Source organism: Aquarana catesbeiana, linkage group LG05 (assembly GCF_042186555.1).
Source record: "Aquarana catesbeiana isolate 2022-GZ linkage group LG05, ASM4218655v1, whole genome shotgun sequence".
Lineage (NCBI taxonomy): Eukaryota > Metazoa > Chordata > Amphibia > Anura > Ranidae > Aquarana > Aquarana catesbeiana.
Window position 1 is genome coordinate 37831484 of NC_133328.1, and position 24125 is coordinate 37855608.

Below are 24125 nucleotides of genomic sequence, written 5' to 3' on the forward strand. Positions count from 1 at the left end.
CTGGGTTATACGCCATCTCTAGGTGAATGGACACTAGTAGACAAAGTATTAGAGAGGAAGTGATCCCCTATATAACCCCTCTCATACAGGAAGTACATCATTTTTGTAGCAAGCACTGAATCCTCAAAAAAGAGGGGAGGGATCTCTGTGTCCCATGATGTACGCAAAGAAAAGGATTTTACAGGTAAGTATGATGAAAAAATCCTATTTTATTTTTCATACATCATGAGACACAGAGTCAAGCTAATATTCATTACCTACTGGGACGTCCCAGGGCAATAGTCTTGAGGGAAGGGAGACACCCTGCCAAACAATAGCCATCAGACCTTATACGGCAGCCCGCAGTACACAGCAGCCGAAAGCCGAATCCTCGGCTGCTCGAATATCCACTTGATAAAATTTTATGAACGTATGCGCTGAAGACCAGTTGGAAGCCTTACAAATCTGAGCCACAGATACCTAATGGCGAAAAGCCCAGGAGGTTCCTACACCCCTGATAGAATGAGCTCTCACCCTAAAGGGATGAGCTTTAAGTTTCAGACCATGGGCCTGAATGACCAGTTGACGGACCCAATTGGCAATGGAAGCTTTGAAAGCTGCCTGCCCCTTCTTAGGTCCTTTTTGTAAAACAAAAAAGGAGTCTGATCCCTGGATCTCCGCAGATCTAGACAAATAAACCTTGACTGCCTGGACAACGTCCAAGGAATGCAGCCGTCTCTCTTCCGCCGAATGAGGCTGAGATAAAAAAGAAGGCAAATTAATGTCCTGATTTAAATGAAAGGCTGACACCACTTTTAGCAAAAAGGATGGAACAGGTCGTAACACGATCCTGACGTGGTGAACTCCGACACCCTTCTAGGCGAGGTGATGGCCATCAGGAAGGCTGGCTTGCATGACAGCAAGTCTAATGGGTAATTACCTTGATAGGCTCAAATGGTTGTTTCTGTAACACAGACAGCACCAAGTTCTAGTCCCAAGGACACATAGGTGACCTAATGGGGGGAAGAAAACGAGTTGCCCCCTGCATAAAGGTTCGGACCAGCGAATGGGAGGCTAAAGGACTTTGGAAGAATACTGACAGGGCCGAAATCTGACCCCTGATTGTACTCAAAGCCAATCTGATTTCCACAGCTGACTGTAGAAAAGAGAATTCTCCCAATCACGTATTTCTGAGGATGCCATTTTCTGGCTTGACACCAAGCAATATAAGTATTCCAGACCTTATGATAGATCTTCCTAGTGACATTTTTACTAGCATTCAACTAGGGTAGACACCACTGGTCCTTCAACACCCTGGCTTCAATAGCCATGCTGTCAAATTTAGAGACTGTAAATTGGGTTGGAATAAAGGGCCTTAAGACAGTAGATCGGGGTGGCGTTGAAGCCTCCATGGCACATCTATTGCAAATCTCACAATCTCCGGGAACCAGGGCCTTCTGGGCCAGGCTGGTGCCACCAGAATGACTGGAACACACTCTCTCCAAATCCTGCGCAACAAATGTGGAAGGAGAGGGATCGGGGGGGGGGAGCATAAACCAGGGAGTACGGGCTCCATGGAACTACCAGAGCATCTGCTCCAATTGCCAGAGGATCCCTTGTTTGGGACACAAACTGCTGTAGCTTGTTGTTGAACCTGGATGCCAATAGGTCGACCTCTGGCCATCCCCAACGCTGGCAAATTTCCCTGAAACAGCCCTGGGTGTAAGGACCATTCCCCTGGGCAGATCTGCTGGCGGCTGAGATAATCTGCCTTCCAGTTATCTTCTCCCGCAATATGGACTGCTGATAGAATCGGCACATGTCCCTCTGCCCAGGCTAGTATGTGGTTCACCTCCTTTAGTACTGAATGACTCCTGGTACCGCCTTGGTGGTTTATATAGGCCACTGCACTGGCATTGTCAGACTGAATCCTGATAGGGCAGTCCTTAAGCTCCACCGTCCAGGACCGTAGGGCCAGACGTACTGCCCGTAACTCCAGGATGTTGATAGGCAGGCTCTGTTCTGTCCTTGACCATCTCCCCTGAGCTGTGAGCCCCTCTAGGGTCACTCCCCAGCCTGAGAGACTGGCATCTGTGGTCAGTAGTCTCCAAGTTACCAGGAGGAAGGATCTTCCCTTTCGCAGGTTCTGATCCTGCAACCACCAGCTTAGGCTTAAGCGTGCCCGAGGAGATAAGAACATTGGATAATCCAGGGCTTGTCCTCTCCTATTCCAAGCCAACAAGATGTCTTGTTGTATAGGCCTGGAATGAAACTGGACATAGGGCACTGCCTTGAAGGACGCCATCCTTCCTAGAGGACTCATACAGAGCCGAATGGAGTGTTGTCTGGTGCCCCTTATCTGACGCACCTGATCCTCCAGGGCACAGATCCTTATGGGTGGCAAAAATACCCTTGTTTGGACCGTATCTAGGATCAGACCTAAAAACCTCAGACTTTGAGCTGGTCTCAAGGCAGACTTTTCGGTATTTATGACCCAGCCCAGCGCTTTCCAAATACCGCACTGTGCAGGTTATGCTCTGTTCTAGAGCCTGTAGCAAGCAGGAGGTCATCCAGATACCCAAGCACCAAGATGCCTTGAGCCCTTAAAAGACTCAGTACTGCTGCTAGGACCTTTGGTGAACACCCGGGGAGCTGTGGCAAGCCCGATGGGTAGAGCCACAAACTGAAAATGATGTTCCTCTACAGCAAATCGCAGGAACCTCTGATGAGGCTGAAAGATAGGTACGTGTAAATACGCGTCCTTTACAGTACCTGACCGCGAGATTGTGTTTCCAGCGCGATGCCATCGCACTGGTACTCAGCGACAGGGTACTGTGCATGTCGCGCTGGCTCACTCATCGCGAAAGGAAAACTTTGTTTTCCTTTCGCGATCAGCGACAGGCAGTGCTGACAGCTGTCTGGTATGAATCCTGAAGAGGGAACACCGCGCCAAATTTTAAATGAAAAAACCGCGTGGGTCCCCCCCCCAGGGGCCATACCAGGCCCTTAGGTCTGGTATGGATTGTAAGGGGAACCCCCTACGCCGAAAAATCGGCGTGGGGGGTCCCCCCAAAATCCATACCAGACCCTAATCGAGCACGCAGCCCGGCCGGCTAGGAAAGGGGTGGGGACGAGTGAGCGCCCCCCCCCCCCTTCCTGAGCTGTACCAGGCCGCATGCCCTCAACATGGGGGGTTGGGTGCCTTGGGGGAGGGGGGTGCCCTGCATGTTGATGAGGACAAGGGCCTCTTCCCGACAACCCTGGCCGTTGGTTGTCGGGGTCTGTGGGCGGGGGGCTTATCGGAATCCGGGAGCCCCCTTTAATAAGGGGGCCCCCAGATCCCGGCCCCCCACCCTGTGTGAATGAGTATGGGGTACATGGTACCCCTACCCATTCACCTAGGGAAAAGCGTCAATAAAAAAAAAAAACTTAGTACACAGGTTTTAAGAGTAATTTATTAGGCAGCTCCGGGGTCTTCTTCCGACTTCGGGGGGTCTCCTTCCGACTTCTTCCACTGTTCGGCCTCTTCTCCCGGGCCCCGCCGCTATCTTCTTCCAGCTCTATTGCCAGCGAGGGGCCCGGTCTGCTGCCGCTGTCTTGTCACCGCTGTCTCGTCACTTCTTCTCTTCTTCCGATGTTGACACGACGCTTTCTCCGGCTGGAATGCTTTGTGCGAGCTGCGGAGCCATTTATATAGGCGGTGACCACGCCCCCTTGTGACGTCATGGTCCCAGCATGCGCAGGGACTCTGGGGTCACACCCCCTTATGACGCCAGAGTCCCTGCGCATGCTGGGACCAGGACGTCACAAGGGGGCGGGGTCACCGCCTATATAAATGGCTCCGCAGCTCGCACAAAGCATTCCAGCCGGAGAGAGCGTCGTGTCAACATCGGAAGAAGAGAAGAAGCGTCGAGACAGCGGCGACAAGACAGCGGCAGCAGACCGGGCCCCTCGCTGGCAATAGAGCTGGAAGAAGATAGCGGTGGGGCCGAACACCGGGAGAAGAGGCCGAACAGTGGGAGAAGTCGGAAGGAGACCCCCCGAAGTCGGAAGAAGACCCCGGAGCTGCCTAATAAATTACTCTTAAAACCTGTGTACTGTTTTTTTTTTTTTTTTATTGACACTTTTCCCTAGGTGAATGGGTAGGGGTACCATGTACCCCATACTCATTCACACAGGGTGGAGGGCTGGGATCTGGGGGCCCCCTTATTAAAGGGGGCTCCCGGATTCCGATAAGCCCCCCCGCCCGCAGACCCCGACAACCAACGGCCAGGGTTGTCGGGAAGAGGCCCTTGTCCTCATCAACATGGGGACAAGGTGCTTTGGGGTGGGGGGGCCCCGCAGGGCGCCCCCCTCCCCCAAGGCACCCACACCCCATGTTGAGGGCATGCGGCCTGGTATGGCTCAGGAGGGGGGGGGGCGCTCGCTCATCCCCACCCCCTTTCCTGGCCGGCCGGGCTGCGTGCTCGGATAAGGGTCTGGTATGGATTTTGGGGGGACCCCCACGCCGATTTTTCAGCGTAGGGGGTTCCCCTTACAATCCATACCAGACCTAAGGGCCTGGTATGCCCTTGGGGGGGGAACCCACGCCGTTTTTTTCATTTAAAATTTGGCGCGGTGTTCCCGCCTCAGGATTCATACCAGACAGCTGTCAACACTGCCTGTCACTCATCGGGAAAAGTAAACAAAGTTTTCCTTTCCCGATGAGTGAGCCATCTCGGCGCTGGCTCCTGCGACGGGGCTCGCAGGTGTCAAATCTCGCCGAGAAATGCGGCGAGATTGACACAATATCGTGGTCACCTACTGTATATTGATGGAGGCTAGAAAGTCTCCCATCTGGAGCGAGGGTACAACTGAGCAGACAGATTCCACCCGAAAGGACTGGATTAGTAGATACTGGTTCAGGGATCTTAGATCCAAAATGGGCCTTGTGTCCCCGTTTGGTTTTTAAACAGGTTCGAATAAAACCCCGCGCCCCTTTCGGATACAGGAACCTGTACAATCACTCCTTGATGCACTAAATGATGTAGTGCCTGGAACAGTAAGTTTCTTTTTGGAGGATCCGAGGGAACGCTGGATCTTAGAAACCACTGAGGGGGACCCCCCCCCCCGTAACTCCAGCTTGTAACCGCAGGATATAGTCGAGGTGACCCACTCATCCTGAACCACTGTTCTCCAAATGTCCACAAAGTGCAGCAGCCTTCCCCCCACCCTATAGAGTGGGGGCGTCCCCTCTAAAGGAGGGCTTGGTGCCGGGTTTAAAAGAGCTTTGGACCCAGGGCTTTTTCTGCCCCTGGCTCTAGCGCCCTGTTGGCAGCGGAACCGCCTTAGCACTGAGACACCTGAGGAAGCAGTCCCTGAGGTTTTAAACGGGGGACGCATGGTGCTTCTCTTTACAGGAAGTAGAGAGCTCTTCCCTCCGGAAATCTTTTGGATATATTTGTCCAAATCATCACCAAACAAACGTTCCCCATGAAAGGGGAAACCTGCCAATAACTTTTTTACAAGGAAGCTCTGCTGACCAGTTCTTAAGCCACAAATGTCTGTGCATATGTACAGACAAGAGAGGCAAACGAGAAACCTGCTGTATTGAATCCTTTAAGGCATCAACAGCAAAACACAGTGCTCGAGGAACATCTGTCTTATTTTCAGCAAGATCATCCTCCTGGTTAGGCCTGTCAGGCCATCTGACCTGATCCTTTAAGGACTGGCAGATACCAATAGCTGCAACAGCTGGCTGAATAGTTGAACTGGCCAAGGAAAAGGAAGCCTTTACTCCAGTTACTTGTCAACAGGGTCTTTCAAGCCCTGTGCATTATCCACCGGACAAGTCAAGTTCTTGTTTAGGGAAGAGACTGCTGCATCTGCGGCTGGCATGCTCCACTTCTTAACAAACTTTTCATCCATGGGATATAAAAGGGAAAACCTCTTAGGAGGAACAAAAATCCTGTCAGCATGTTCCCAATCAGCATACACCACCTGTTCCAAAAGTGGGGGAAAGCCTGTGCGGCCTGAAGAGGCCTCAGGGGCCCGAAAGAGGACCAGGGGGGCTCAGTAACCTCTGCAAGAGGCAACTTAAAGGCAGAACGAACCATCTTGGTAAGCGTCTGGATCAAAAGCCTCTGCGACTGAGAGGCAGGCACCAACTGGATATCTTCTTGTCCAGATGGATATCTTCTTGTCCAGATTGCTCAGAAGCAGACTCATCTGCCAGGCCCTTCACAGAATCCTGAGCTTTTAGCTCTTCCCCATTCTCAACCCATTCCTGCTCCAAACTAGGAGGCTCAGGGGGGTCTGTCAAGCTTCTTGGCACCCTGCGGGATTGAGGCAATCATGCCAGCAATCCTGTGTTCTAACCCGGCTAGGGCTGAGGACAGTTCATCCTTGGTGATAAAGGGTGAAGCAGCAGCGTTGACTGTAGGCACAATACCAGATAGGCGCAGCGGTAAAGATTACCCGGAAGCCTCTGGTCTTTCAGGGGATACAACACTAGGTATATGACTAGGTTTATCAGGAGCTGACGACATAGGTGTGCCCTTCCCTGTAGTGTTTGTCCCGCCACAAAAAGACCTGGGTATAGTATTAACACACCTCAGAAGGGAGACAATTTGATAGGGTTCCCCAAGCCCCTATGCAACAATCCTGCTAAGCACCTTAGCCTGCCAAACACCTGGTGACTCACATGACCCAGGTAAGGAGAAATGAACCGCTGCAGATGCCTGGTTCAGAGCCTGCTCTGTGTCTCACAGCTGCCTTCTGGAAGCATCGCATGCTTGGCATACACAGCTTAAATAAGCTGGCTGTGCGCCGGGACGTTCTGCGCATGTGTGCGCACGTGCATGGTCCCGGCAAACGGGCGCGGCTGTATTTGCATAGGCGCGAATCCTCGTGTGCCCAGATTCGGCTACGATGCATGGGCGGCTTTAAGTATGCATAACGCCTATGACGAAGCCGCGTGCGCCATGGCCGCCAAACAAACTGCTGAGCACAGCAGCGCTCTTGCAAATGCACGTGCGTCATGGCGAACCAAGAGGCGAAATGGCACACCGTTGTGTGCCATCAGCCTCTAGCTAGCTTGACTGATTGTTACAATCACTGGGACACCCCACAATAAGTAAGGGGGTTTCACTTACCAGACCAGGCGCAGGGCAGCTTAGAAACTAGGAGCACAATCTTCATCCATCACAGCGTGTTCCTGTCACTTGAGGACCTTTAAGGACTGGGTACCATTTTCATGCTTAGGTTTCCACTCCCTTGGACCTGTACAGCACCACGCAGGCATGGCTTAGCTCTGTCATGTCCAGGATTCCACTTTGCAGGGTCCAGCGCCCGGAGGTCACATTACAGGCAAAACCTTGCAGGATCTTGTGTCTTCTTTGCGAGGCTCGGGTACCATTTATCTAAGCATACTGAGCCTGTGTCAAATGGATGCGATCGGTCAATCCCTTGATTCATTTAAAAACTGTTTGTGGGACTAGAGACCTGGAGTTCAGAGAGCTTAAAGAAACGTGCCCATTCACCTTGCAGGAGCTGGTAAAAAACTGATGTACTTCCTGTATGGAAGGGGTTATATAGGGGATCACTTCCTGTCTAAGACTTTGTCTACCACTGTCCATTCACCCAGAGATGGCGTATAACCCTTTAGGTAATGAATATTAGCCTAACTCTGTGTCCCATGATGTATGAAAAAGAAAGTTATATTTTGTTCTCATCTGACCAGAGCACCTTCTTCCACATCTTTGCTGTGTCTCCCACATGGCTTCTCACAAACTGCAAACAGGACTTCTTATGGCTTCCTTTCAACAATAGCTTTCTTCTTGCCACTCTTTCATGAAGGCCAGATTTGTGGAGTACACGACTAATAGTTGTCCTGTGGATAGACTCTCCCACCTGAGATGTGGATCTCTGCAGCTCCTCCAGGGTTACAATAGGCTTCTTGGCTGCTTCTCTGATTAATGCTCTCCTTGCCCGGCCTGTCATTTTAGGTGGACGGCCATGTCTTGGTAGGTTTGCAGTTGTGCCATGCTCTTTCCATTTCCAGATGATGGATTGAACAGTGCTCCATGAGATGTTCAAAGCTTGGGATATTTTTTATAACCTATCCCTGCTTTAAACTTCTCCACAACTTTATCCCTGACCTGTCCGGAGTGTTCCTTGGCCTTGATGATGCTGTTTGTTCACTAAGGTTCTCTAACAAATCTATGAGGGCTTCACAGAACATACAATACGTTTACCTTTTTGATTGTAACATGACAAAATGTGGAAAATTTCAAGGGGTATAAATACTTTTTCATAGGACTGTATGTAGGGTTTCCTCGTTTATGCCAGCTACCTGGCGTCCAACACATGGCCTGCTGTGTGCAGCACCATGTGAATAAAAGCCTCTGCCCTCATAGACAAATGTGTAGCAGCACCGGCACAATGTAAACAATAGAAGAAGAAGGGTGGGGTGTTACCGTTTGCCGCCCCCTCAAAAGAAAAAAAAAAAAAAAAAAAAAAAACACCAGCCGCCATATTGTGGATCATAGGTGGACTGATTATTGTGGATCATACGTGGACTGGTTTTTGTGGATCATACGTGGACTGGTTTTTGTGGATCATATATGGACTGGTTTTTGTGGATCATAAGGGGACTGATTTTTGTGGATCATACGTGGACTGGTTTTTGTGGATCATATGTGGACTGGGTGTGCACACATACTGCTGACGCTCGCTGTCTGTTGTATGTCACTGTAGCTCAGGCTGGATGCACCCAGCAGGGTGTGTACTTTATACTCACAGGGACTCTGTAGCCACCACTCTTTGGGCGAGCCCATACAGAGTATTGCTAGACGTCAGAATAACCAATTGGCTGAGATGTGGACTCGGAACTTTCTCTTTTCTTTCTTCAGATGGCGCCAGAGATCCAGAATTTTCCCCAGACACTTCCTAGAATTATACAAAGCAGACACGACTAAGCCTTAGCTAGGAATTAAATGAAATATAGAGTCCCATCAAACATGAACACAAGAAAAGCATTCTAACGTAAAGCTGATCTCTCTGTCTTTCTGCTCACTCATGCTAGCAGAACGTTACTGGTTAGCAAATGAGCACTGCAAAACAACTGACTGGCTCCTCTACCTGTGCTGCCTCTCCCTCTTTCAGTCTAAGCTTTGCTGTACAAAGGATTGCAAGAGGCTGATACTAAGTGCTGGGAAAGGTAGCCCTGCAAGGGATGTGCATGATACCTGTTAATAACATGCTCTTCCTACAAGTTAGTGCCATTTAAACAGACAAGGAGTCACAAGTCCTTAACATATTTAAAGGGGTTGTAAACCCTTACATATACCCACTCTAGTGAATGGCCTTAGGTCATACACAGAGATGAATAAAATGCTCCTGCATAGGTTGTACCTGTTTATCTACAGCCCTCTATCCTCTACAGCTGTGCGCTGAGGGCGCACCTATGCGGGCAAGCTCCTTCGCCGGGCTGTGTGCATCCATAGACACACAGAGCACGTCCCCCACTCCCTCCTCACAGGGTTTGACTGACAGTAGCAGGGTAGCAGGAGCCCATGACTTCCACTGCTCTCAGTCTCTTCTGTGAGAGAAGGAAGGGATGAGAGAAGAGCTGAAGCCGGGTCGTTCCTTGAGAGTCCTGCGCTGTAAACAGCGGCTCCCGCTTGTATGGGCATGAGTGACATCATCGCGGCACCGGCCACTCACACAGCCGGAGTCCGCGAACCCGGAAGGAAGACCCGGTGAAGATGGAAGCCTCGTCAGTGGTGACAGCGCCACTGGAGGGCTTCGGTCTAAGGTAAGTTTCCAAGATAATGTGCTAGTATGTGATGCATACTAGCACATTATGACTTTACCTTGTAGGTTGTAAAAAGAAAAAAAAAGCACTTTTACTCCAGCTTTAAGCGGAGAACATCACACCACCTTCATGTAATCCAAAATAAAAAAATAAAAGGCTCCAGATAAGCATTCAGAGTGGCACCGCACAGTCTAAAATTATTAGTAATATGTTAAGAGTGCTTCAGCCATAAGGAGAGTCTTTTATTGACACCCACAGAAATTGCAGAATCACAAGGTATATAAACACCAGGTATGTCTTCTACAAGGAAAACATCGGTGTGTGAATAGAACCAAAACGTACATTTTATACCCACTTGTCAAAATCTTACCAAATCAATGAGACTTTCCTGGATTCTGTTCAATGTTGTTCTGAGCCGACTGCTGCTTAGACCGAGCCCAGTGGATTCATACTGGAATAGAGGAGAAGAATATCAGGGGAATAATTAGGATAAAATGGAGTAAAAATAAGAACTTTCAAATATCTATTGTAAAAAATTGATTATTTTATTTACTAGAAAAGGTTCAATGTACAAAGGAGTTTAAAATATGAGCTCCGGTTAATACATATACAGCGGGGTAACCAAAATTGATGGGACACTATACATCATAGGGACAATGTGTTACAGATTAAGTTACACCATAGGATGCATGAGAAACCCCGACGCATTTCGACCCCTACATTTGTGGTCTTCTTCAGGGTTTTTTTTCTTAGCAATTTAAGAAATTACATCAAAGAAAGGTTTTTACATTTTAACATTTACAGCAAGAGTAGAAAGCTACTTCATTTATATTATCATGTATAAAACATACATTGCTCTATATCTATGATAGTATATTTACCCCTCAAATGATGGACCTCGCATAACCAGAGACTTAAAAGCGGTTGTATTCAGTCATGGCCGAAATTGTTGGCATCCCAGAAATTTTTCCAGAAGATCAAGTATTTCTCACAGAAAAGTATTACAGTAACACATGTTTTGCTATACACATGTTTATTCCCTTTGTGTGTATTGGAACAAAACAAAAAAAGGGAGGAAAAAAAGCAAATTGAACATAATGTCACACAAAACTCCAAAAATGGGCTGGTCAAAATTCTTGGCACCCTTAACTTAATATTTGGTTGCACACCCTTTGGAAAAAATAACTGAAATCAGTCGCTTCCTATAATCATCAATAAGCTTCTTACACCTCTCACCCGGAATTTTGGACCACTCTTCCTTTGCAAACTGCTCCAGGTCTCTCTTATTGGAAGGGCGCCTTTTCCCAACAGCAAATGTAAGATCCCTCCACAGGTGTTCAATGGGATTTAGATCTGGACTCATTGCTGGCCACTTCAGAACTCTCCAGCGCTTTGTTGCCATCCATTTCTGGGTGCTTTTTGACGTATGTTTGGGGTCATTGTCCTGCTGGAATACCCAAGATCTCGGACGCAAGCCCAGCTTTCTGACACTGGGCTCTACAGTGCGACTCAAAATCCTTTGGTAATCCTCAGGTTTCATGATGCCTTGCACACATTCAAGGCACCCAGTGCCAGAGGCAGCAAAGCATGTCTTTGGAGTGTAAGAGGAAACCGGAGTACCCGGAGGAAACCCACGCAGGCACAGGGAGAACATGCAAACTCCAGGCAGGTAGTGTCGTAGTTGGGATTTGAACCAGCGACCCTTCTTACTGTTAGGCGAGAGTGCTATCCACTACACCACTGTGCAGCCGAAGTAGTTGATTTATTACACCCAGCAAGACTTACAACCAGGAGCCACTACAAGCACCCCTATGAACTTGATCTCTGCCTATCCTACTTTGATCGCCTTAATTACAAATTACAGGTGCCCCCACTCTTATGCCCCATACACACGGTCGGATTTTCCGATGGAAAATGTGTGATAGGACCTTGTTGTCGGAAATTCCGACCGTGTGTAGGCTCCATCACACATTTTCCATCGGATTTTCCGACACACAAAGTTTGAGAGCAGGATATAAAATTTTCCGACAACAAAATCCGATCGTGTGTACACAAATCCGACGCACAAAGTGCCAAGCATGCTCAGAATAAATAAAGAGATGAAAGCTATTGGCCACTGCCCCGTTTATAGTCCCGACGTACGTGTTTTACGTCACCGCGTTTAGAACAATCGGATTTTCCGACAACTTTGTGTGACCGTGTGTATGCAAGACAAGTTTGAGCCAACATCCGTCGGAAAAAATCCTAGGATTTTGTTGTCGGAATGTCCGATCAATGTCTGACCGTGTGTACCGGGCATTACTCCCTCCCCCACCGGGGTTAAAACACGTAACTCCTTGCAAGACCTGCGGATTGGGGACTCACCTGGAAGGACACTGAGAAGGCATGCGGAGGTCTTGGATCACTTGAATACAACCGCTTTTAAGTCTCTGGTTATGCGAGGTCCATCATTTGAGGGGTAAATATATTATCAGATACAGAACAATGTATTTTTTATACATGATAATATAAACGAAGTAGTTTTCTACTCTTGCCGTAAAGAGTAAAGAGTAGCCGTAAGCTAATAAAGGGTCTGGAGGATCTTAGTTATGAGGAAAGGTTGTGAGCACTGAACTTATTCTCTCTGGAGAAGAGACGCTTGAGAGGGGATATGATTTCAATTTACAAATACTGTACTGGTGACCCCACAATAGGGATAAAACTTTTTCGCAGAAGAGAGTTTAATAAGACTCGTGGCCACTCATTACAATTAGATGAAAAGAGGTTTAACCTTAAACTACGTAGAGGGTTCTTTACTGTAAGAGCGGCAAGGATGTGGAATTCCCTTCCACAGGCGGTGGTCTCAGCGGGGAGCATTGATAGCTTCAAGAAACTATTAGATAATCACCTGAATGACCGCAATATACAGGGATATGTAATGAAATACTGACACATAATCACACACATAGGTTGGACTTGATGGACTTGTGTCTTTTTTCAACCTCACCTACTATGTAACTATGTACTATGTAAAAATGGTAAAAACCTCTCTTTGATGTATTTTCTAGAATGCTAAAAAAAACCCTGAAGAAGACCACGAATGTAGGGGTCGAAATGCGTCAAGGTTTCTCATGCATCCTATGGTGTAACTTAATCTGTAACACATTGTCCCTATGATGTATAGTGTCACCATCAATTTAGGTTACCCCGCTGTATATATATTAAAGCGTGATTCCGGCCAGCGAAAATTTTTTTTAAAGTCAGCAGCTACAAACAAAGTAGCTGCTGACTTTAAATAAGTAGACTTACCTGTCCTGGGTGCCCGCGATGTCGGCCACCCGGGGCCGATCTGTCCCTCAGCTCTCGGGTCCGGCACTGCCATCCTAAGTAAGGGAAACAGGCAGTGGAGCCTTGCGGCTTCACTGCCAGTTTCCTAATGCGCACGTGTGAGCAGCGCGGTGCTCTGTGAATGGCCCCGTGGTGTTCTGGGAACACACACAGTTCCCAGAAGGAAACGGGGCCGCTCACCGAGGAACAGGACATGCCGCGGAATAGGAAGAGGCAGATTAGGAAGACTACCTAGCAACAAGGGTTGAGTTAAGTTTACATTTTTTTTTTTTCAAATTTTTTTTTTTCTTTTTAAGGCTTTTTGGTGCAATTTTTTTTTTCAGGGTGGCCCTCCACTTTAACCAGAGCTCATATTTTAAACTCCTTTGTACATTGAACCTTTTCTAGTAAATAAAATAATCTATTTTTTTTACAATAGATATTTCTTTATACTATCTGCTAAAAAACCCCGTGGGGAACTTTTCCATGTTTTCAGTTTTTTTGGGGTGTGCAGCTTCCCTGACTCTCACATAGGTGTTTTTTCCATGATAAAAATAAGAACTTTAGTCTAAATGTAATCTTTTCTATGGTTTCTAATAGTAGAGCTATTTAGAGCCCCAGATATTACCTAAGAATATTTTTGGTGTTTTTGTTCACTGAAGAGAAGTAAAGCAGATCTGCACATACACTGCTTGGGACGGCAAACCAATTCCAGTGTAAAAAAAAAAAAAAAAAATGAACACATGAAATTGCCATGTAGGAGTAAAAATAAAAGGGCAGCTTTTGTGTCAAATCCCACCCTCCTCCTGATTCTGTCCCCTGCAGACTAATTTCTCTGCAATCAGGCACTGGTCCTCTCCTAGGTTAAATAATAATCAGTGTTGTTCAACCCAAGTCCTGGGAGCACAGGGGCACAGATGGCAAAAAACAAATCTGACAGGGGTTATAATACTCCCTTGCTTTATCCAAAATGGAAAAAAAGTGTAGACTATAGTTTCACTTTAAGGGAACTACTGCCCAAAAAATTGCGATCAAGCAGAACTATAAGAAAAACTTTTTTTTTTTTTTTTTCCATTTGCATCCGTCGGACCTTGCTGCAGCGAGGTAAGTCAGAAGTCTGGCCCCCGCCTCCTTTCTCTGCCACCGGACCAATTGAAATGCGCAGCGATGTCGGCAGCGATGCTGACATCGAGGGCACCCAGGACAGGTAAGTGTCCTTATATTAAAAGTCAGCAGCTGCAGTATTTGAAGCTGCTGACTTTTAATTTTTTTTTCGTGGGATGGGCGGACATCTGCTTTAAGGGAATCCCCAGGTTACCAGAACTAGTGTCCCCATTGGATGATTTCTCCTCTGTTATTTTTTTGAGGAATAACCAAAATTTTGGATTTTCTTTTAATTTCAATGATAATGGTAAGCAGGACAATAGAGAGGGGGTGAATCTCCCTAAAGGGGCCACAGACAGCAATAAAAACTGACAGAAGATCTAATCCTTCTCCACTCTATCCAAAAGAAAGAAAAAAGTTTTGCCTTTAGCTATACTGTACTTTAAAGTGTTACTAAACCCAGCACCCTGCATTCACTATATCTGATCTCTCACAGTACACAGAACATTGGCATGTCATTATTTTAGTAAATATATTATTTTAGTAAATATAAACTGCTAAATACCTTTTCTTATCAGCAGTATATAGCAGTCTTGTGACTTCTATCAGTGTCTGGTTAAAGCTTGTACTTTTAAAGCGTGTTTCCATTGTACTCTGACTGTCCTATGAGGCTTTAGGACCCCTGACCCTCTGTCTGGACAGTACTGATTGACCCTGTGCTGATCACATGCACGCTCAAAAAAAAAAAAAAAAAATACAATACACACCAAACTGAAAATGTGCAGAGTGACTCCAAAGGCTTGATCTCATCAGGAGATGGACTGGGGACACTGGAAGGGGAGGATCAGAGAAGACAGGATCAAACAGCCTTTTTACACAATGCAGAGGATTAACCCCTTAGAATCCACAGTGAGTATAACAAGCATGCTTTACTGCATATACAGACAGTTTTTACTGTTGTAGATTTAGTAACACTTTAAAGCGGAGCTCCACCCAAAAGGGGAAGCTCTGCTTGTTCGCACCCTCATCCCCTCCACTGCCGCATTTGACACTTTTTTGGGAGGGGGGGGCGAATACCTGATTTTGACAGGTACCCGCTCCCACTTCCTTGCATGGCGATCTACATCATGTCAGAGCCCTCCTCTTCCCCTCCGCTGCCTTCTGGGACCTGTGTGTGTCAGAGAAGAATACGGGACCATTCAGAAAGCGCAGCGCAACCTGAAGGCTTCACTGCCAGTTTCCCTTACTTGCAATGGTGGCGCCTGCACCCAAAGCCAATGGACGAATCAGCTTGGGGTGCTGACATCACGGGCTCCCTTGATAGGTAAATGTCCTTATATTAAAAGTTAGACGCTACATTATTTGTAGCTGCTGACTTTCATTTTTATTTTATTTTTACAGGCTGGAACTCGACTTTAAGCCTTTACTGTATTACCCCGAGAATGCCCTGAGCTGTCCTTGGTGCTGATTTTGTGTTCATCTGTTGCCTTCTACACAGAACACAGTGATAATATGAAAACCAACAGGAATATCCACAGCCTGTCACAGAGAACCAGGCATCCACCACACCCAGAAGTGTCTCAGATGACGTAGATTCTTAGGATGGTAGTAGAAAATAAATTTCTCATATAAAGTGTTTTTCAAACATATAATTTCAGGAAAAAAAAAAAAAAAACTAACGTAAATCTTATTGCAAACAAACCCAATTTAATCACCAATGCTTTAGAACATTTAAAAGACAAGACTATGTCGAGTAAACCGAAAACAAAAATGTCATGTCTTATAAGGAAAAAGCGCTCAAATAAAGGTGAAAAATGTTGATACCCAAAATTGTCTAAAGGCAATGTTTTAAAAACCTTTACAGGTCACCAGTTTAAATTTACAGTGATATTAAAGTGTTACTAAACACCCAAAAGTAAAATCAGTCTGTATATGCAGTAAAACATGTTGGTTATACTCACTGTGGAACCTAAGGGGTTAATCCTCTGCATTGTGTAAAAAGGCTGTTTGATCCTGTATGCACAAATCCTCTCCTTCTTGCATTGTCCCCAAAACATGTCCAGATGACAGTTAGTGGAGTCAGGCTGCACATGCTCAGTTTGGTGTGTATTGTTATTTATTTTTATTTTTTTGGAGCATGCATGTGATTAGCACAGGGCCAATAAGCACTATCCAACAGAGAGACAGGGGTCATGCAGCCTCATATGACCATCAGAGTAGAATGAAAACTCCTCCTACAAGCTCTAACCAGACACTGATAGAAGTCATAAGACTGCTATATACTACTGATGACAAAAGGTATTTAGCAGTTTATATTTACTAAAACTATTGCATTTCCATTTTCTGTGTACTGTGGGAGACCAGACATAGTGAATGCAGGGTCCTGGGTTTAGGAACACTTTAAAGTTTAACCCTTTCATGACTAAGACTATTTCTGACATTTGGTGTTTACAAGTTAAAATCCGTATTTTTTGCTAGAAAATTACTTAAAACCCCCTAACATTATGCATATTTTTTAGCAGAGAATCTAGAGAATAAAATGGTGATTGTTGCAATATTTTATGTCACACGGTATTTGTGCAGCGGTCTTTTAAACGCAACTTTTTGGGGAAAAAGACACTTTTCATGAATGTTAAAAAAAAGAAACAGTAAAGTTAGCCCAATTTTTTTGTATAATGTGAAAGATGATGTTAGGCCGAGTAAATAGATATCAAACATGTCACGCTTTAAAATTGCGCACACTCGTGGAATGTCGACAAACTACGGTACCTAAAAATCTCCATAGGCAACATTTAAAAAAAAAACAAAAAAAAAAAACAGTTACCAGGTTAAAGTTACAGAGGAGGTCTAGTGCTAGAATTATTGCTCTCGCTCTGACGATCGCGGCGATACCTCACGTGTGATTTGAACACAGTTTACATATGCGGGCGCGACTTCTGTATGCGTTTTATTTGCTGCACGAGCTCGCAGGGACGGGGGCGCTTTAAAAAATTTTTTTTTTTTAATTTCATTAATTTTTTTACATTGTGTTTTTTTTTAAAAAAAAACATCCCTTGTGACAGTAATAGGTGGTGACAGGTACTCTTTATGGAGGGATCGGGGGTCTAAAAGACCCCAAATACCTCCTTTGCACTTCAAAGTATTCAAATCGTCGAAAACGTCAATTCTGATTACTGTATATTTTTTAAAAACCGGCGCCATTGGCAGCCGAATAAACAGGAAGTGACATCGTAATGTCACTTCCATGTTTACAGAGAGAAGACTGGCACGAAGCCGGAATAGGCGGATCGATGATCTGGACTCCCGGTGGGACAGGAAGCCCGATAAGAGCGGCGGAAGGTGGCGGGAGGGGGGGATAACAACCGAGCAGCTTTTAGCTGCATCAGTTGTTATCTCTGGATAGCCGATCGCCCGCTCTAAAAAACGGTACTGGGATGATGCCTGCAGCTGCGTACGCTCGGAGGCAAGGGGATAACTAAACGCAAAATTTTTTTGTTACTTGTGGATAGAGTGGAGAAGGATTAGAACCCCTATCAGTTTTTTTATAACTGTCTGTGGCCCAGTTATGGAAATTTGCCCTCTCTATTTGTCTCGATTACCATTATCACTGAAAGCGGAATCTCTCCAATGAGACAAAGATGGCAAAAATAAAACTTACTGGGGTATAACCAAGATTCAAATGGGAAAAACAATGTTTCTACTTTAAGCACAATTTTTTGGGCAGTAGTTCTCTTAAAGTAGAACTATAGTCAAAACTTTCTTTTTGTTTTAAAATAACAAACATGTTATACTTACCTGCTCTGTGCAGTAGTATTGCACAGAGCAGCCCCGATCCTCCTCTTCTCAGGTCCCCTGCTGGTGCTCCTTACCCCTATGGGGCCACCCGAGCAGGCTTGCACCTAAGCCGCTGCTCTGTCTGTCCATGTAGACAAAGAGTGTGGCTTGGCCCCGCCCCCACTCTCTCCTCATTGGATCACTCACTGTGATTGACAGTAGTGGGAGCCCTTGGCCAATGAGGAGAGGGAGTCCTGGAACAGCAGAGGCTCTCATGCACATCGCTGGTTTAAGATGGGGTTTAGGTAAGTATCGGGGGGGGGGGGGCTGCACACAGGTGGTTTTTTTTTTACCTTCATGCGTAAAAAACCTTGAGCCTTTACAACCACTTTAACTGTAAAGTAATTGCTATCTTTCCGCTGTGTGTGACAATCCCTATTATGTGTTATGCAATCGCCTTCTATGTACAAACATGCGCCCTAGGTGTAGGTTCTTTATTGTTTTTTTTTTTTATATTTGTTTTATTTTAAAGACAATATTTTTTTTTCTCAAACTTTTTTTTTACTTTAGCTGATGCGATCGTAATCTGTAGGTGACAAGATCTCTTTATGGAGACATTATGTCTATTATATCACTGATGTTTGCCTACACTGAGGCCAGACATAAAGAGTACACACAGTACTTGTTCTGCTGCTTTCCTGGCCAGAGCCAGCCAGGATCTAACAGCTGTGAACTCAGAGGTGCTCAAAGCTCAGGTGGTGGAACAACGATGACCTGCATTTCAGAAGAAGGTTGAATTTCCCTGGGTGTCGTTCAAGTCAGAAGAGGACTGGCGCTGAAACACAGAGCAGAAAAGTCTGCAGGGGGCAGTCCTGCATTTTTTGAATGTTTAAAGTCATAGTAAAGCTTAGTTTTCTTGATTTATTCAATTAACAAACATGTTATACTTACCTCCATCGTGCACAGAGATGCCCCAATCCTCTTTAGGTCCCCCACCAGAGCTTCTGGCTCCTCCCCCTGCTCCCTCGTTACTGGCTGTGATTTACAACCACTTTAAACTTTCTTGGTAATATATTTTAATTGATAATATAAATATATTATATATATATATCTATATATATAGATATATATATCTATATATATATAGATATATATATCTATATATATATAGATATATATATAGATATATATATATAGATATATATATCTATATATATATATTTATTATGTGTGTGTGTGTGTGTGGTGTGTGAAAAAAACTAAAAAAAACTTTTAGAATATCAAAAATGGCACTATATAGAGTTGTCTGAGAACATTTTTCTTTTAACAAAGTCATCAGTTATAAATAGATAATTTCAACAGTTTTTAAAAACAAACAAAGCACAACATACTGCGTCATTTCTTCCGAAAAACGTATAGACGGCGTACAGGTAGTAATCAAACAGCTGCGACATGCAGTGAATCACATCAAAGGCGATAGGTTTCAATATAGTCATCATCTGCATATACCTTCCTAAAGAAAAAAAAGAGACAGAAGATTAATTTAGAATGATATAAGGAATGTAGAGGGAGGATGTCGTTGTTAAAGAGTAGGGATGGACTTTATGTTCGGGTCCAACATGAGTTCGACTCGAACATTGGCTGTTTGCCCGTTCGCCGAACAGCGAACAATTTAGGGTGTTCGCGGCAAATTCGAAAGCCGCAGAACACCCTTTAAAAGTCTATGGGAGAAATCAAAAGTGCTAATTTTAAAGGCTTATATGCATGGTATTGTCATAAAAAGTGTTTGGAGACCCGGGTCCTGCCCCAGGGGACATGGATCAATGCAAAAAAAAAGTTTTAAAAAGGGCCGTTTTTTCGGGAGCAGTGATTTTAATAATGCTTAAAGTAAACAATAAAAGTGTAATATTCCTTTAAATTTCGTACCTGGGGGGTGTCTATAGTATGTCTGTAAAGGGGCGCATGTTTCCCGTGTTTAGAACAGTCTGACAGCAAAATTACATTTCTAAAGGAAAAAAAAGCCATGTAAAACTACTATCGCTAGCGCCAGCTATAATGAATTGTCGGTCCGACAATACACATAAAAGTTCATTGATAAAAGCGGCATGAGATTTCCCCACAGGGGAACCCCGAACCAAAAAAAAAAAAAAATGCGTGGGGGTCCCCCTAATTTCCATACCAGGCCCTTCAGGTCTGGTATGGATTTTAAGGGGAACCCCGCGCCAAAATAATAAAATAAAATGGCGTGGGGTCCCTCCAAAAATCCATACGAGACCCTTATCCGAGCATGCAACCTGGCAGGCCGCAGGAAAAGAAGGAATATTTCACTTTTATTGTTTGACTTTAAGCATTATTAAAATCACTGCTCCCGAAAAAACTTCCATTTTTAAAACTTCTTTTTGCATTGATACATGTCCCCTGGGGCAGGACTGGGTCCCCAAACACTTTTTATGACAATAACTTTCATATAAGCCTTTAAAATGAGTACTTCTGATTATTCATGTTCGTGTCCCATAGACTTTAACAGTGTTTGCGTGTTCGAACAAATTTTTTGCCTGTTCGCATGTTCTGGATGCGAACCGAACTGGGGGGTATTCGGCTCATCCCTATTAAAGAGAAAAAAAAATCCCTATCTGCATGATCAATGTGCATTGCATGGACCTTTTTTTGTAGATTGGCAATTTTTTCTTCTCTGAAGAAAAAGCCTTTTGCTCCACAATGTCCTGCAGACTGATTCTTAATAGGAGGGTCTGTGTTCATTATAATTACCTGGTGCAATCATATGCCCCGTAAACACAGTCAGATTTTCCGACGCAAAATGTTCGATAGGAGCTTGTTGTCGGATATTCTGACCATGTGTAGTCTCCATCGGAATTTCCGTCACACAAAATTTGAGATCTGGATCTCAAATTTTCCGACAGCAAAATCTGTTGTCGTAAATTCCAATCGTGTGTACACAATTCCGATGCAGTTCTACACTTGCTCGGAATCAAGCAGAAGAGCAGCACTGGATATTGAACTTAATTTTTCTCGGCTGGTCGTACGTGTTGTATGTCACCGCGTTCTTGACATTGGGAATTTCTGACAAGATTTGTGTGACCGCTGCAGTGTCTGCAACCCTTTATTAGTATTTAACAGCTTAACGCTGGCGCCTCCCGGCCCTTTAAGGGGTTTCTGACCATGTGACCGCCATGATTGGCTGTCACAGCAGTCACATTAACCTGTTAAGCGCCAGAAACTGTGCCAGTGGCGTGCGGGGCACATGCTCTCGGCACAGGTTTATTTACATTTTGGTACGCAAATATGCTGCCTCTCTGCGTCAAGGTCCACCCGCTAAGAGTCGGAATATTTGCATACTCTTGGCACTAAGAGGTTAAAATGGTTCTAAAGGCTGAAGGTTTTTTACCTTCATGCATTTATGCATAAAGGTAAAAAAAAAAATTCAGTGTGCAGTCCCCCCCCCCGCAGCGCCCTTTAATATTCGGTCCAGCGATATGCACGAGAGCCTCAAGCTCTCCCAGGTCTCTCCCTCCTTATTGGCTGAGAAACAGCAGCAGAAGCCATTGGCTCTTGCTGCTGTCAATCACAGCCAGTGAGGAGGGAGCAGAGGCAGGACTGAGCCACCCTCTGTGTCCCGTAGACACACAGAGGTGGCTCGGGAGCGAGCACGCATGACTGCCCCCAGAGCAAGCAGCTTGCTCTATGGTCACTCAGCAAGGGGGAGGGTCTAAAAGCGCTATAGGGGAAGTTGAGAACAAGAGGATCAAGGCTGCTCTATGCAAAAACCACTGCTCAGAGCAGAGAAGTATAATGGGTTTATTATTTTAACTACTTGCCGACCAACCGCCACAGTTTCACTGCGGCAGAACGGCGCGGATGGGCGAAGCGACGTTATGTTACGTCGATTCGCCCTGTGGCCACTAGGGGCACGCACGTGCACCCGCTGCACGTTCCCGGAGCCGATGCGAGTACCCGGCGGTCACGATCACCGCCGGGCTCCTGCGATTGCCGCTGAGACATGGAAAACCGGGATCTGTGTGTGTAAACACAGTTTCCGGTTCTCTGAGGGGAGAACAGACGGATCGTCTGTTCATACAGAGTATGAACAACGATCTATCTCTTCCCTACACAGTCCACTCCCCCCTTCAGTTAGTAACACAAACAGGGAACACAATTAACCCCTTGATTGCCCCCTAGTGTTAACCCCTTAACTGCCAGTGACATTTTTACAGTAATCAATGCATTTTTATAGCACTGATCGCTGTATTAATGCCAATGGTCCCAAAAATGTGTCAAAATTGACCGCCAGAATGTGGCAGTCCCGATAAAAATCGCAGATCGCTGCCATTACTAGTAAAAAAAAAAAAATAATAATAAAAATTCCACAAAACTATCCCCTATTTTGTAGATGCTATAACTTTTGCGCAAAAAAAATCAATATACGATTATTGCGATTTTTTTTTTTTTACCAAAAATATGTAGACGAATACATATTGGCCTAAACTGAGGAAAAAAAAAAGTTTTTTTTATATATTTTTGGGGGATATTTAATATAGCAAAAAGTTAAAAAAATTGTGTTTTTTTTTCAAAATGGTCGCTCCTTTTTTGTTTAGAGCGCAAAAAATAAAAACCGCAGAGGTGATCAAATACCACCAAAAGAAAGCTGTATTTGTGGGAAAAAAAGGACGTCAATTTTTTTTGGGTGCAACGTCGCACGTCCGTGCAATTGTCAGTTAAATCGTTGCAGTGCCGAATCGCAAAAAGTGCTCTGGTCAGGAAGGGGGTACAATCTTCCGGGGCTGAAGCGGTTAAATAAATAAGAAAAAAAAAAACAAAAAAAACCACAAGCATTTAATATCACTTTAACCCTTGTAGAGTAAATCACCAAAATTAAAATTTGTATTGCAGAGGGTGCCTAAAAATGTACTTGTATGTAATGCAGGCTTTCGGGGGGTGGTAAGAGGTGTTCTGTACACAGATCGCCTCCAGGTTTGTCATATTGCATTGCACTTTACAGAAATTTACAACTCTGCAGATTGAAAATAAGAAAAAATATTGATCCTGTTTCTTTAAAGCATGTTATACAGCATTGTACTTGTGCTGTGTGATTTGGCCCCCCTGTAACAACACCTGTAATACCTGGTTGATCCCGCCAGTTTCTGCCCTCCCCTATGTAAACTGACCACAGTGTGTCATGGCTGTTGAGCCCTGACACCGTGGTCAGTTTGTGTGCCTCCATCATCCACAGCCTGCTATCTGCAGCTCTCCTCTCTGCTCCTGTGTCCTCCTCCCCCCTTCCCTCTCTGCCTGTCAGTTGTGTGTGTGTGTGAGCCGCCCCTCCCCTTCTATCACTGTTCCGAGCGAATCGCACATTACTGCTCCCAATCACTGCCAGTCCCTCTGCTAGGATTATATGATCTATATACTATATGTCATTTTCTAAAATTCGTCTTATAAATACAGTTTTTCTCATCCCCGATCAGTGGTCATGTGACTACCCGGCGCTGTTTTTCTCCGCTGTATGTATTATAAAAGGGGGGGGGGCTGAGCTCTCCCTCTGACGTCTGCCAGGCGGTCACATGACCGGGAAAAGAAAGGGAAAAAAAACAGTATTTATAAGAAGAATTTTAGAAAATGGCATATAGTATATACAGTACATCATGTAATCCTAGCAGAGGGGCTGGCACTGGCTGTGTGCACTGCCTTAGCAACCCCTTTAAATTACAATATGGCTTGCATAGCAGTTGTATAAGCTATATTATTTTTCATGAAAGTGTAGTTACCCTTTAAGACTGTTGAGGGCGATTTAAGCGATTATAAAATCTTAGAAGAGGGAAGAAATAAAAAATACTCTGCAAACAGAGACACAAACATACAGACCACCAAAGTAGTTCTCTGGGGTCATTACACCAGTCATAATATATTTTGATTGTTTGCTTTTTTTAACCACATTGGACATATTGTACCAGAGCATAATTATAATCTTTAAGGCTGATTACTTAGAATACAAGTATATTGAATGGAAGGGCATTCTAAATATCAGATGCATCAGTTAGAAATTATAAATAATGGGAGATAATAAGGCAATTCAGACAGCAATTTCTCACAAATAAAGGAAACTCAAAAACAATAATAAAAACTTTAAAAATGACTGCAGCAGATAATG

General features: G+C 45.0%; 1 protein-coding gene across 1 annotated transcript in view; it reads right to left on the reverse strand.

Moving 5' to 3' along the window:
* Positions 1-24125, reverse strand: part of VPS50 (VPS50 subunit of EARP/GARPII complex) — a 390966-nt gene that overhangs the window by 27984 nt on the left and 338857 nt on the right. The window contains exons 21-23 of the mRNA XM_073629604.1: positions 19351-19472; positions 10146-10226; positions 8759-8907 (exon numbers count right to left, since the gene is read on the reverse strand). Of these exons, the coding sequence (XP_073485705.1) occupies positions 8759-8907; positions 10146-10226; positions 19351-19472 (352 nt within the window). The remainder of the gene's footprint in view (positions 1-8758; positions 8908-10145; positions 10227-19350; positions 19473-24125) is intronic.